The following is a 12,779-nucleotide window of genomic DNA, read 5'->3' as shown; positions in this document are numbered from 1 at the left end:
ACTGTGGCTTGCCCCACTCAGTGTATTAGAGTATGGCTGTCTGTGAGTCTGATTCATGTCTCTGCCATGTGTCACATTATTTTGATGGCATCAATGTTTTGTTCTGTGAAGATAATTTCTCCTTATCTTTTGTTCTATTAATGTTTACACAGCTCAATCAATAAAGCTTGTTCACACCCAGGAACCTCTCCTTCTCTGTCTCTGTTCTCTGTCTTGCAGGAATTGAGGGTGGCTTCTGGTGTTTTGTGTGGCTTCATCATTTCCTTCCTGCCTCTCATCCACTTCATGATGTAATTCTTGGCACTTTTACTTCCTTTGTAGAGTAGGATGTGATGTCATAGAGAAGGGGACAGGGCTATCCAAATTCTCTCAATTGCTGGGAGGAGCTGCCCAGGTGTGCTGAGGGGCCTGTACTCAGGAAGAGAAACAGGGAATCCTCCACAGTGAGTAACCCCAATTTCAAGTGCGCCCAAATTTCCGTTTAAACATTGTCCAGTACACTGGAGTTTCTTCTTTGGCCCTTTCTAGATTTAATCAGTTTGCCTTTAGACATTCCCAGTTCAGCTCAATTTTCCTCCTTTCTCACCCTCCTCCTATCTGTCTCCTCTTTCCCCATCGTATGCCTTTCCCTCCGGTTGCCCTATTCCTTGCTTGCTTCCTGTGTGTCTGTGTCTATTGACCTCCTGCCCGTATCTTTTATGAGAGACCCATTGCCTTTCATTTGAGGCAGTGCCGTCCCTATATATAGTCCATGTGAACACAGCATCTCCTTTCAGTAATTCATAATTATGTACTGTTCTACTTACAGTTCTTATTTTAAAACTTCTGTCAGCTTTTTGTTTTCATATCAGCTTCTTCCTCTTTTCCCTGTGCCCTACTCTTTCCCCGTGTACAGCTCTATTATGCAGTTTCCTTATTGCCTTTTTTCCAATATATTTATACTCCTCTTCCCTAAACAACTTTGCCTATGTTTCTGTTTCTCCTTTTCCAGTGTTCAGTTCACCTCTACAGTGTCCTCCTCTGCAAGGACCATTTTCCTTCTTTGCTGTTCACATACTTGTTGCCATACCCTTGTTGTAGTGTGGCTCATATTTCTGTATTCTTTAAATAATTTACAACTATGAGTAAGGAAGGGGCTGATCAGGATTGGGAAAAAGGAGGAAATTTCCTGGGAACTAGAAAGAGAGAATAGGAAAGTGTCTGAAAGGTGAGGACGGGCAGGCTGTGTGCAGCACAGTGAAGGACCTTGATGAACAGAGCCTTCACTTGTGAATCAGTTGAAATTTGGTTATTGACAGTATAAGAGATCGCAGAGCCTTTTTAAACAGATTTGGAAGCCTTTTCAAGTTTACATTTTCAGAATGACCCTGTTAATTCTTAATATTATGATTCTTCTAATAATCATAGATTAGAACTCTAGTGTCTCTAAGTTACAAGAGGCCATGGCTTGAGCATGAAGCTCCTGCATAGCATCTTTAATTAGGTGTCGTCTACCCTTGGAGTAGGTCATTGTGAAGATGTGTGTAACTTGTTTCTTGTACCCAGATGTGGTCCCTGTAGTTCATGTTGGTGCACAATAGGGGCACTGCTGCTTATTGTTTCCACCACATGAGGTTAAGTCCCTGGAAAAATAAAGGAACCTGTTTTCCAGGGCTGATGGTCTAAGACCTGTGGAAATAATCAGCTATGTCCCGTGTATTCCACACCCTTTGTTTAAAAGAACCCCTTTCACAAAAGATAAGTGGGGCAGAAGAGGAGAGAAAGAGAATGGGACTGAGTTCATATGACTGAGATAGGCTAAATGGGAAGAGAAAAGGGCTTACTTGAAATTAATTGGAAAAGGCAAAGGAAAGGAAACTGAGCTGAACTGGAAAACACACTGTGATGAGTTACTTGGGTTCCTGTGTGCTTCTTTCGACATTTTGGCCATGAATCCAGTGAGGCTGTTTGTGACCAGCACTCTGTTCTCTTCTATTGGTAGTATTCAGGCTCCATGTTTCCAAGGACCTGGAATCTTAGGAAATATTTTAACAGCCTGAAAACATGACTTTCACCATAAAATATTAGAAACTTTTTAAATAAAGGAAATTGTATACATTTGTTAACTTATTTTCTTTAGGGTTCACATTTCTTTTTTGGTGTGTACTCCTTTGTGACATGTTTGAAGGATGGCCCCTTTTTGTTGCAGAAATTTCCGATTTAAATGTCCAAAAAAATTACATTCTTCCTTTGGGCACCTGATCTGTATGATGGACTGTTACTTTGATGTAAAAGCCCCTTCCCCTCTAATAAAATAAGCAAAGAATGCATGATTCACATACATTTTCATTTTGTATGCTGCCATGCAATAATCTAGGAATCTTATGTTTATATTTTAGGCACTAGAAAAACACCCCAACTCACCAATGACAGCAAAGCAGATATTGGAAGTCATTCAGAAAGAAGGGTTAAAAGAAACAAGGTCAGTATCCATATTTAAAACATTTTCTGTTTTCATTAAATAATAATTGCCACTCGTTGCTAAACAATAGGTGTATCTAGATTTTGATATTGTAGTTGATTGTGAATTAAGTAACTCCCCACAAATTCTTTTCTAATTGAGAAATAGTTGGATGATTTAAGATTTCCTTGGACTTGCCTGTTACCTTAATACATTACGTTAGATGGATTGATACAGGAGGTACTTTCTTAGCAAAGAACAGCACTGTGTGACTTAGCCCCTCATTGAAGTTATTCCTGTTTCTTTATCTGGTAAGAGGAGATTGTGTTTCTGAAACCAAGTGGTGAAAGATAAACACTTTTTACAGGTTTAATAGGTAGATCCTAGAATATAAAGATGAGCTCACTTTGATAAAATTCAGTGTCAGTAAATGTGGTTGAAAATCTAGTCCTCTTATATTTAAGAACTCTACTTGGTGCATCCTGTCATAGCTGTTGAGCCTAATATTTATCCTTTTAAAATGTACAGTTTAGTGGATTATGTTATATTCACAAAGTTCTGCATCATCAACGTTATCAAACTTTAGAACATTTTCATCACCCTAAAATGAAACCCTGTGCCCATTAGTGGTCACTCCATGTCCCAACTACTCTTGCCTCTGGCAACTGCTAGTCCACTTTCTGTCTCTATGGACTTGCTATTGTAGATATTTAATGTCAGTGGAATCATCTAATATGTAGCGTTTTGTGAAAGTCTTATTTGACTTAGCATATAATGTTTTCAGGGTTTCCTCATGTTGTAGCATGTATCAGGAATTCATTCCTTTTGGTTGCCAGGTAATATTTAACTGATGATTCTTTATTCTTAGGCATGGTTTTGGCTTTAGATAGCAGGTTAGGGCCACATAGATGATATTACTCAAGGAGAAAAAGGTTTACTATAGGATAAAACACCTATGATGTTGTCATATGTGTATGTAATCAGCCATGTTACATAGAATAGATTTGTGTACATGAGTTGTCAATCTGTAAGCCATTGAGCGTAGGGTAGTCACAACTTGATGAAATTAAACCTACTGAACTACCTTTTGAATGTTTCATTGATGTGGATATAGAAACTGCTAAGATAAATATCCTTCTGAGGCTGACTTTTTGTGAAAAATAGGTTTCACCTGTAACTCCTATAACTTTAATGTGTGGGTAACATCAGCCTCTAGCTGTTTAAAATGTATATTTTGCAAGGTAGGTCCATGGACATCACAATTTACTGGGGTACAGGACACCTATACTCAAATTTTCATTTTCTATTTTGGAGACTTTTTTTCTGCCTACTCTGGAGAAATAGCCTAAGATAATATAACCACATTGTGTTTGCGCTAATTGTTCCCCCATGAAGTGGAGGCAGCAGTGGGTAGATTAGTTGCTAACAGTACCTAAAAACTCTGTTAAAGGAGATCATATTTTAACCCAGATGTCAGTTTAAGGAGTTAGGGAACAAAATCAGGAAAACAGGAGATTAATTTTCTTCTTGCCACCTGTCAGAAGAAAAGAGGGGCTAAAAATCTAAGGATGTCAACTGTCTTATGTGGGCTTTGTTGCCAGAGGAATCTGCCAACGTGGACATAAAAAGCACCTCCTAAAAGCAGACATTTGAAGTTCGTTCATTAAGATATTCTTCTCCACAGGAATGACTCTGCTGTTACCAGTTGTTATGAAGCTTCAGATATAAAAATCCCTGTACCGTGGCTCACAACAACATTTTAATTACACTTGTTATCATTATAGCATTATTTCAAATTTTTCAAAATGCTGGTCCTCCCAGAATGTTGTATAAGAGGGCTTTCAGCATGCATAGTTAACAAATACAAACAAATTTTAAAAACCAACTTCTTCAAAGAGTAATTAAAGAACATTGAAATGGGAAACATAACTCCCTAGTCCTCTAAATTGAATCCCTCTCCCCACTTCACCCGCTGCATCACTATTTGTCCTTCTGTAAGGAAAAAAAAGTCTTTTGTTACAAATACTCATGACCCAGTATAGTATTAGTGAAAGTACTTGCACACAAGTACCAGTTTGAACAGGGAAGGGAAAGGCAAAGAAAGAGAACACAGTTAAAGTTTTCTTCTGTAAAATCTGCTCTGCATCAAGTGGCCTCAGACTATGCATTTTGTGCTCCCGTTTTTTTTTTCATTCTATTTCTGTAAATTTCCCCCTTCTTGTCAATGGTAATCCATTACTTATGGCTTATGCATCTCTGCTCACTGTTCCCTTTTTTTTCTAGTTCTCATTTGCTTATTTGAGTCACGTCTAAAATGTACATACCTAGCTTTTGAGTATATTTAGGACTGTCCTGTATGTATGTATGTATGTTTCAAGGAGCAGATACTGACATTTATTTTGCCTGCTTAATGTACTGTTTTGCTACTTTCCAAGTTCTTAAATGTTTTCCAAATATTTAAGGTAGTTGAGTAAATGAAGTATAACTGTATGTATTTTTCTTTAGTAAAGTTTAGAAGTTCTACCTTCATGAGGTCAAACACAGCTGATTGATTTCTAGGTATTTGCTAATGATGTGTTTCAAGAAATGCACATTGGTAATATGCCTGATTAAATACAGGGAAGTGCTTGTGAAGTTACGAATATGGCCGTAACTGTCTGGTGGTCTCTTTTATGGATGAGAGGTAACGTTTTAGTGGTCCTCCCCCAAACAGTCCTCCACTGTACCTAGCATTTCTAGACAATAGAAGATAAGGTCTTCAGCCATCATCATTCCAATCTGTACTCAAAGCAAGGCCATTTGTTTCAAGTACTATGGGGGTCCTTCATTCTATGTGTGCCAGGCAGGTCTCTGATAGCACTTACCTCGCTGTACTGTAATTTTGTCTTTGTATGTCTTCCCTGCCTGTGTGTGAGCTCCTTAAGGGCAGGGTACCTAACGCTCCTGGCTCTCGGCAGATATTCAATAAACTGTTGTTTAGTCAATAATCTTTATTCTCAAGATGTTAATTTGCTGGTGCTTAGTAACGACTTCGGCTTGCATTCAGAGTTAGAAGCTTCTTTTTAACATTACATGTTGTATTTTTACGATATTTAACAGTAGTTATTTTTAACATCAGAAGAAACTTAACACGTTTGTGGAAATCCCATTAAATATATATGTATGCTGATAGTTTCCAGCAGATTATCTGTGAACAACTAAAGTTATGGTGCTGTTGTTTGTTTTCAAACACTGTGAAAGCCACTAGTTTAAACTTGTAACTTATAATAGAAAAACTACATTAATAATTTTGGCAAAACTAATGAGGATATTTGAATGTGTTCAGTATATATGTTATTGTTATTTGACTAAGGTGAAATTTGACATTGTATGCTATATTTTCCTCTTTACAACTGACACTTTAAATCGTATAATTTTCTTGTAGACATGATAAAGATAGGACAATTTTTTACATCACGTTCTGTGTCTCATCTTCATATTATTGATGAAATGGGTAGAGTAGGATTAAATTCTATTTGGAAAAGCCAGAATGAAATAAGTACCTTCCATGTGAGTAAAAAAGAAATATGAATATAATAAATTGGCAGAAGGACATGTGGTTTTGTTGAAAAAAAAAATAGAATGATTTTTTAAGACCTGGTTTTCTTTCTTATGAAAATACTCTTGGTAATTTTTACTCTCCCTCTGTATAATAGGATAGAATATTTTATTAATGTCATTTTATTCTGGTCCCTCTGTGTGCTTGCTTCACTGATTCTGAGTATTTTTAGGGCTTCTGCTCCTTTATGTTTATTGATTGTCAACAGTTGATCAATCAAAGTTATTGGAAGGCTTTTCAGATGATTGGAATCATATAATCCAATGGCCGTGCTGCTTTTATAGACGGGATTAAAATGTGAATATTCCAGTCTGCTGCGTTTGTGGATGGATATTTGATATCCCTCTTTGGACTTCTTAGATAAACATCCCCACTTCCTTCCTTGGGGACTTAGGGTGCTGCCGTGGAATATGTTCTTGTCTGCAGGAAGTGAAAATATTTATTTAGAAAAGAGGAGTAAGTCTAGTTACAGTTTTGGATGATTTTGGGGGTCATCCCAATTCTGATTTTCTGTTTTTGATTTGCTCATTTAGAAGTTATCATTCCTTTACCAAGAGGACTATGGGGTTCTTGATGCCTGAGAATATGTTTTTTGATGCCATGTCTTACGTAATTTTTAAAGTGGTGCTTCCAAAGAAATGTGTGCTCTGTTATAGTAACATATCCAGGGGCTGCAAGGTCATGGAGAAAGGCTTGCATGACTTACATAGTGAGAGCAAAACAACCATTCATCAGTGAGGAATAATTTTTTTATGTGCTGGGCATTATCATTACAAGATACCTGTTATCAATGTAGCATGAACTGTGATTTAGTTTTTATATTATTTGGTAATAGGCAAATAGTTTATAATGAGGGTGAAGTGGTCATAAAATTAAACATATACATATAAACAAACCACACAAATCAATTAAGAAAACCTCTGTTGGGTTGAGAGCAAGACAATATTTATGAGGTACATTTTAACAATATTAGAGATGCCATACTTTAGATTTAAAAACTATGTTAAATTTCATCAGCTGTTTACAGAGAAGCAGACTATAATTATATATTCCAGTAGGGACATTTTAAAAAGTTTTATAAACAGTATCTATTGTTTTTAGCGTTCCTCAGAATAATGGACATATTTTAGATTTCATGATGTAGAACATGCATTGACATCCCAGATTTTGTCATTATTCTAGTATCAATGAGAATTCTTTATTCCACTGATAATTCTGGAATTTATTTTTACCTTGTTTTGTTTAAGACTTTTAAGTTTTCTGTTTTGCAATCTCTGTTATGATATGCTGAAATTAGAATCTCCACTTTGTTCTGTGGTTTATTAAATATGTTGCATTTCTTTAGGGGGAGAACGTGTCAGAAATTCTATTACCATGTATAGTGACAAACAATTAAATTTCTTGGCATTGCTCTTGGTGAGATTTACGTTGCTAATTAGTGCTTTAGGAGATGATTCTTTCTTGCCGCTGCCATGTTTTGCCTAGAGATAAGAAATAAACGCAAGTAATTTCTACTGCAAAATCAATTCTTATCTGCAGACTCCATGTTGGCGCCCTTCCTTTAATACTGAAATGGTGGTCTAGTTTGTTTGTGTTGGGCATTTTAGAATTACAGTGTTAGCTCACAGTGTCATCCCTGCCATTTGTTAACATCTAATTCTCTCATTGTGTAAATGGTGTGCACAGTCAGCTACTTAGAGAGGGATGTATGAGACAATGGTGTTATTAAACAGAAACATAGGGCAATTTGCATATATTTGTGTGTGTACATGTGTATAAGCAAGCTTCGAGAATAATCTAGTTCTTAGTTGACATAAAATTTTACTTGTCATCATTACTCAGATTAGAAATCTCAATCAGTGCCATTCTTAACTCTCTTCTCCTATATCGTCATGGCCAGATGGTTCTGGGTAGTGTTAGTTTTATCTTCCTAAACACGTCTTTCTTTCTGTGTACCATACTTTTTGCAATTCTTCAGTTACTTATTTCTTACCTTACCTGGATTATTGCACTATCTTCTTATCTGGTTATCTTATCCAAAGTCTTCCTTCTCCCTTTACAAATCTATTTTTTTCCTCAAAACTGACTGCAGTTTATAGTAGCATTTCTTAATAAGGAATCTATAATCCAGGCATACGTTGAAGATATTGCAAGTTTGATTCCAGACCATCCCAATAAGGGGAATATTGCAAAAAAGGGAGTCACCTAAATTATTTGGTTTCCCGGTGCATGTAAAAGTGGGACTGTAAACTAGTTCAACCATTGTGGAAGTCAGCGTGGCGATTCCTTAGGGATCTAGAACTAGAAATACCATTTGACCCAGCCATCCCATTACTGGGTATATACCCAAAGGATTATAAATCATGCTGCTATAAAGACACATGCACATGTGTGTTTATAGCGGCACTATTCACAATAGCAAAGACTTGGAACCAACCTAAATGTCCAACAACGATAGACTGGATTAAGAAAATGTGGCACATATACACCATGGAATACTATGCCGCCATAAAAAGTGATGAGTTCATGTCCTTTGTAGGGACATAGATGAAACTGGAAACCATCATTCTCAGCAAACTATCGCAAGGACAAAAAACCAACCACCGTATGTTCTCACTCATAGGTGGGAATTGAACAGTGAGAACACATGGACATAGGAAGGGGAACATCACACACCGGGGACTGTTGTGGGGTGGGGGGAGGGGAGAGGGATAGCATTAGAGATATACCTAATGCCAAATGACGAGTTAATGGGTGCAGCACACCAACATGGCACATGTATGCATATGTAACAAACCTGCACATTGTGCACATGTACCCTAAAACTTAAAGAACAATAATAATAAAATTAAAAAAAAGTCGTATTTGTATACTGTAGTCTGTTGGGTGTGCAGTAGCATTATGTCTGAAAAACACTGTGCATACCTTAATTTAAAAAAATACTTTATGCTGGACATGGTGGCTCACGCCTATAATCCCAGCACTTTGGGAGGCCAAGGAAGGAGGATTACTTGAGCACATGAGTTTAAGACCAGCCTGGACAACAATAGAAACAGACTCTGTTTCTACATAAAATAAAATATTAGCCAGACTTGGTGGTACATGCCTATAGCTCCAGATATTAATTAGGGGGGCTGAAGAAGGAGAATCACTTGAGCCGTTGTGGTCAAGGCTGTAGTGAGCTGAGATGGTGCCACTCCACTCCAACCTGGGTGACTGAGTGAGACTCTGTCTGAAAAACAATGATAACAATAATCTGAACCTTCAGCAAGTCATAATCACTTTGCTGGTAGAGAGTGTCTTGTCTTGATGTTGATGCCTGCTGACTGATCAGGATAGTGGTTGCTGAAGGATGGAATGGCTGTGGCAATTGCTTAAAGCACGACAACAATGAAGTGTTCTGCATTGATTGACACTTCCTTTCTTGAAAGATTTTTGTGGCATGCAATGCTATCTGATAACGTTTTACCCATAGTAGAACTTAGTTGAACTGGAGTCAGCCCTCTCAAACCATGCTGTTGCTTTTTATCAACTAAGTTAATGTAATATTCTAAATCATTTATTTGTATTTCAACAATGTTCACAGTATCTTCACCAGAAGAGGATTTTATCTCAAGAAACTACCTTTATATCTATAAGAAGCACCTCCTGACCTGTGAAAGTTTTATCAGGAGATTGAAACAATTCAGTCACAACTTTGGGCTCCACTTCGAATTCTAGTTCTCTTGCTGTTTCTACCACATCTGCAGTTACTTCCTCCACTGAAGTGTTGAAGTGGATCAGAATCCACTTCTTCTATACTCTTGTTGATGTTGCTATTGTGACCACCTCCTGTGAATCATGAATGTTCTCAATGGCATCTAGAAGGGTGAACTCTTCTCTGAAGATTTTCAATTCACTTTCCTCAGATCCATCAGAGGAATTGCTATCTATGGCTGTTACAGCCTTAGGAAATATATTTCTTAAATAAGAAGACTTGAAAATCAAAATTATTCCTTGATTTATGGACTGCAGAATAGATGTTGTCTTAGCAGGTATGAAAGCAACATTAGTCTCTTTGTACATCTCCCTCATCTCTTGGGTGACTAGGTGCATTGTCAGTGAACAGTAGTATTTTGAAAGGAATCTTTTTTTTTTTTTTTTTTTTTTTTCTGAGCAGTAAGTCTTAACAGCTTAAAATATTCAGTAAACCATGTTGTAAACAGATGTGGTGCATGCATGCTTTGTTTTTCCATTTATAGAGTACAGGTATAGCAGATGTAACATAATGTTTAAGTGCTCCGGGATTTCCGAAATGCTAAATGATCATTGGCTTCAACTTAAAGTCGTCAGCTACATTAGCCCCAAACGAGAGAGTGAGCCTGTTTTTTGAAGCATTGAAAGCAAACCTTGACTTCACCTCTTCACCTATGAAAGTTCTAGATGGCATTTTCTTTCAGTAGAAGGCTGTTTTGTCTACATAGAAAGTCTATTTCATAGAGGCACCTTCGTCAATGATCTTAGTGAGATATTTTGGATAACTTGCTGCGGCTTCTACATTAGTAATTGCTGCTTCACTTTGCACTTTTATGTTATGGAGATGGCTTCTTTCCTTAAGCCTCATGAACCAAACTTTGCTAGCTTCTAACTTTTCTTCTGCAGCTTCCTTACCTGTCCTAGCCTTCATAGAATTTTGACTAAGTTTACCATTTTATATGGGCACTGTTCATGACACCCCAAACAATTACAGTAGTAACATCGGAAATAACTGATTACAGAACACCATAACAGATATAATAATAATGACAAAGTTTCAAATATTGTGTGAATTACCAAACTATGACACAGACAGGAAATGAGCACATGCTGTTGGAAAAATAGCACCAGTAGACTTGCTTGATGCAGGGTTGCCTCAAACTTACAATTTGTAAAAAATGCAGTATCTGCGAAGCATAATAAAGTGAAACACACAAAACATGAGATATCCCTAAATTCCAGAGACTGTATCGCACATATTAATCACTTAATGTGATTAATCAAAAGCTATAGTCTTTTGTATGTTTGATGATTGTTTGATTAAATTGAATATGGTACTTTTTTCTAGTTAGATGGTATCTGGATAAATCTGTTATATAATACTCTGATACTATAGGGCTTATATATCAATGATAAAGCCTACATTCCACCTTAGATTTAGATAAAATTTTGAATTTCTAATCTGGCCATTTTTATATACATTTGATTTTACCCAAAATAAGTCACTTAAGATGTTTTGGGGCACTGTATGTTTTCTGTACATATTTAATTAGTTTTGAGTTAAATGGTATAACATTGATAAAATAAGAAGTCATAGTCTGCACATGAATATCACTAATTGTTTAAAATAACTGCGTAATCTCTAATAAGTTAAGCTTCTTTTAACTTAAACTATTTTTTAAATGTAGGGACAAAATAAAGTAATTCTTGAGGAGGATTATAAGATTATATATTACTGTGGCAGCATTTTCTGAGTAGAAAATCGTTTTGTGAAATGTTACCCAGCAAGATCAGGTTTCAAGTGTTCAGCACAATCCTAATCGACTTGGGCTTGGGTAACTGTAAAGCCTTTATAGTCAAGCATCTGATATTGCAGCCATAGTTGAGTATTTGTGGTTCATTGTGAAATGTCCGCTGTTATTTTTTTCATGATTTGAAAAGTAGAAGTCGAGCCCCACAAGAAATTCAGACTGTTGTGTGTGCCTGTGTGTGTGTGTTTGTGTGTGTGTGTGTGTGTGTACACGTGCATGCATAGGCACTCACATTTCTGGTAGTTATCACATTGTTGATGTAAGATTGGATTGCTGAATGGGAAGGAAATACTTTTTATACAGAATGCCTCACAGTAATGCAGTAAGTATGGAAGAGGACTCTTAATTACTATTAAGTCCTCCCAGACTTAATCGTGATTGTCTTAGTCAGCTTAAACTGCCGTAAGAAAATACCATAGAGTGGGTGGCTTAAATAACAGAAATGTATTTTCTCACAGTTCTGGAAGACAGAAAGCCCAGATTAAGGCTGGCAGTGTCTGTTTCTGGTAAGGGTTTTCTTCCTGGCTTGTAGCTGGCTGCCTTCTTGCTGTGTCATCACATTGGCCTTTCTTCCATATGTCTGCACAGAGACACAGCAAGCTGTCTACTGTCTCTTCTTATAAGGACACCAATCCTTTTGGATCAGGGCCCCATCCTTAGGACCTCATTTATCCTTAATCACTTTGCTAGCGGGCCCATCTTCAAATGCAGATACACTGAGGGTTAAGGTTTCAACGTATGAATTTTGAAAGTACAAACACATTCAGTCCATAACTGTGATTCAGAATTTGGAAGATTTATAGAATTCATAGTATAACATAAGAATATTTCTAGAATTTTTTGTATCTGATTCATTTTGGAAGTTACTTATAACAACATGCCTAACACAGTACCATGCTTCCATTTTTGCCTACTGCTCATATGTGTTTTCATATGTTATTCCTAACATATAAACCAATAAAATTAAGAAGTTTTATATTCAAATATTGGCTGAGTGCAGTGGCTCACGCCTGTAATCCCAGTACTTTGGGAGGCTGGGGTGGGCGTATTGCCTAAGGTCAGGCGTTCAAGACCAGCCTGGCTAACATGGTGAAACCCATCTCTACTAAAAATACAAAAATTTGCATGAAGTGGTGGCCTGCACCTGTAATCCCAGTTACTCGGGAGGCTGAGGCAGGAGAATTGCTTGAACCTG

General features: G+C 37.0%; 1 protein-coding gene across 5 annotated transcripts in view; it reads left to right on the top strand.

The window, feature by feature from the left end:
- Positions 1–12,779, top strand: part of ASXL3 (ASXL transcriptional regulator 3) — a 178,013-nt gene that overhangs the window by 26,845 nt on the left and 138,389 nt on the right. For 3 of the 5 annotated variants that reach the window (XM_058438505.1, XM_058438506.1, XM_058438500.1), the window contains exon 2: positions 2,379–2,461. Coding sequence is in view for 1 of the 5 variants with exons in the window: in XM_058438506.1 (XP_058294489.1) it covers positions 2,379–2,461 (83 nt within the window). In the remaining 4 variants the exon portion in view is untranslated. Of the gene's footprint in view, positions 1–301; positions 444–2,378; positions 2,462–9,930; positions 10,073–12,779 lie in introns of those variants that run through there. The other 2 variants (XM_058438501.1, XM_058438502.1) reach the window with 2 other exon arrangements.

The sequence above is a fragment of the Hylobates moloch genome, unplaced genomic scaffold (genome assembly GCF_009828535.3).
Source record: "Hylobates moloch isolate HMO894 unplaced genomic scaffold, HMol_V3 SCAFFOLD_5, whole genome shotgun sequence".
Taxonomy (NCBI): domain Eukaryota; kingdom Metazoa; phylum Chordata; class Mammalia; order Primates; family Hylobatidae; genus Hylobates; species Hylobates moloch.
This window is presented reverse-complemented; position numbering and strand designations above follow the sequence as displayed.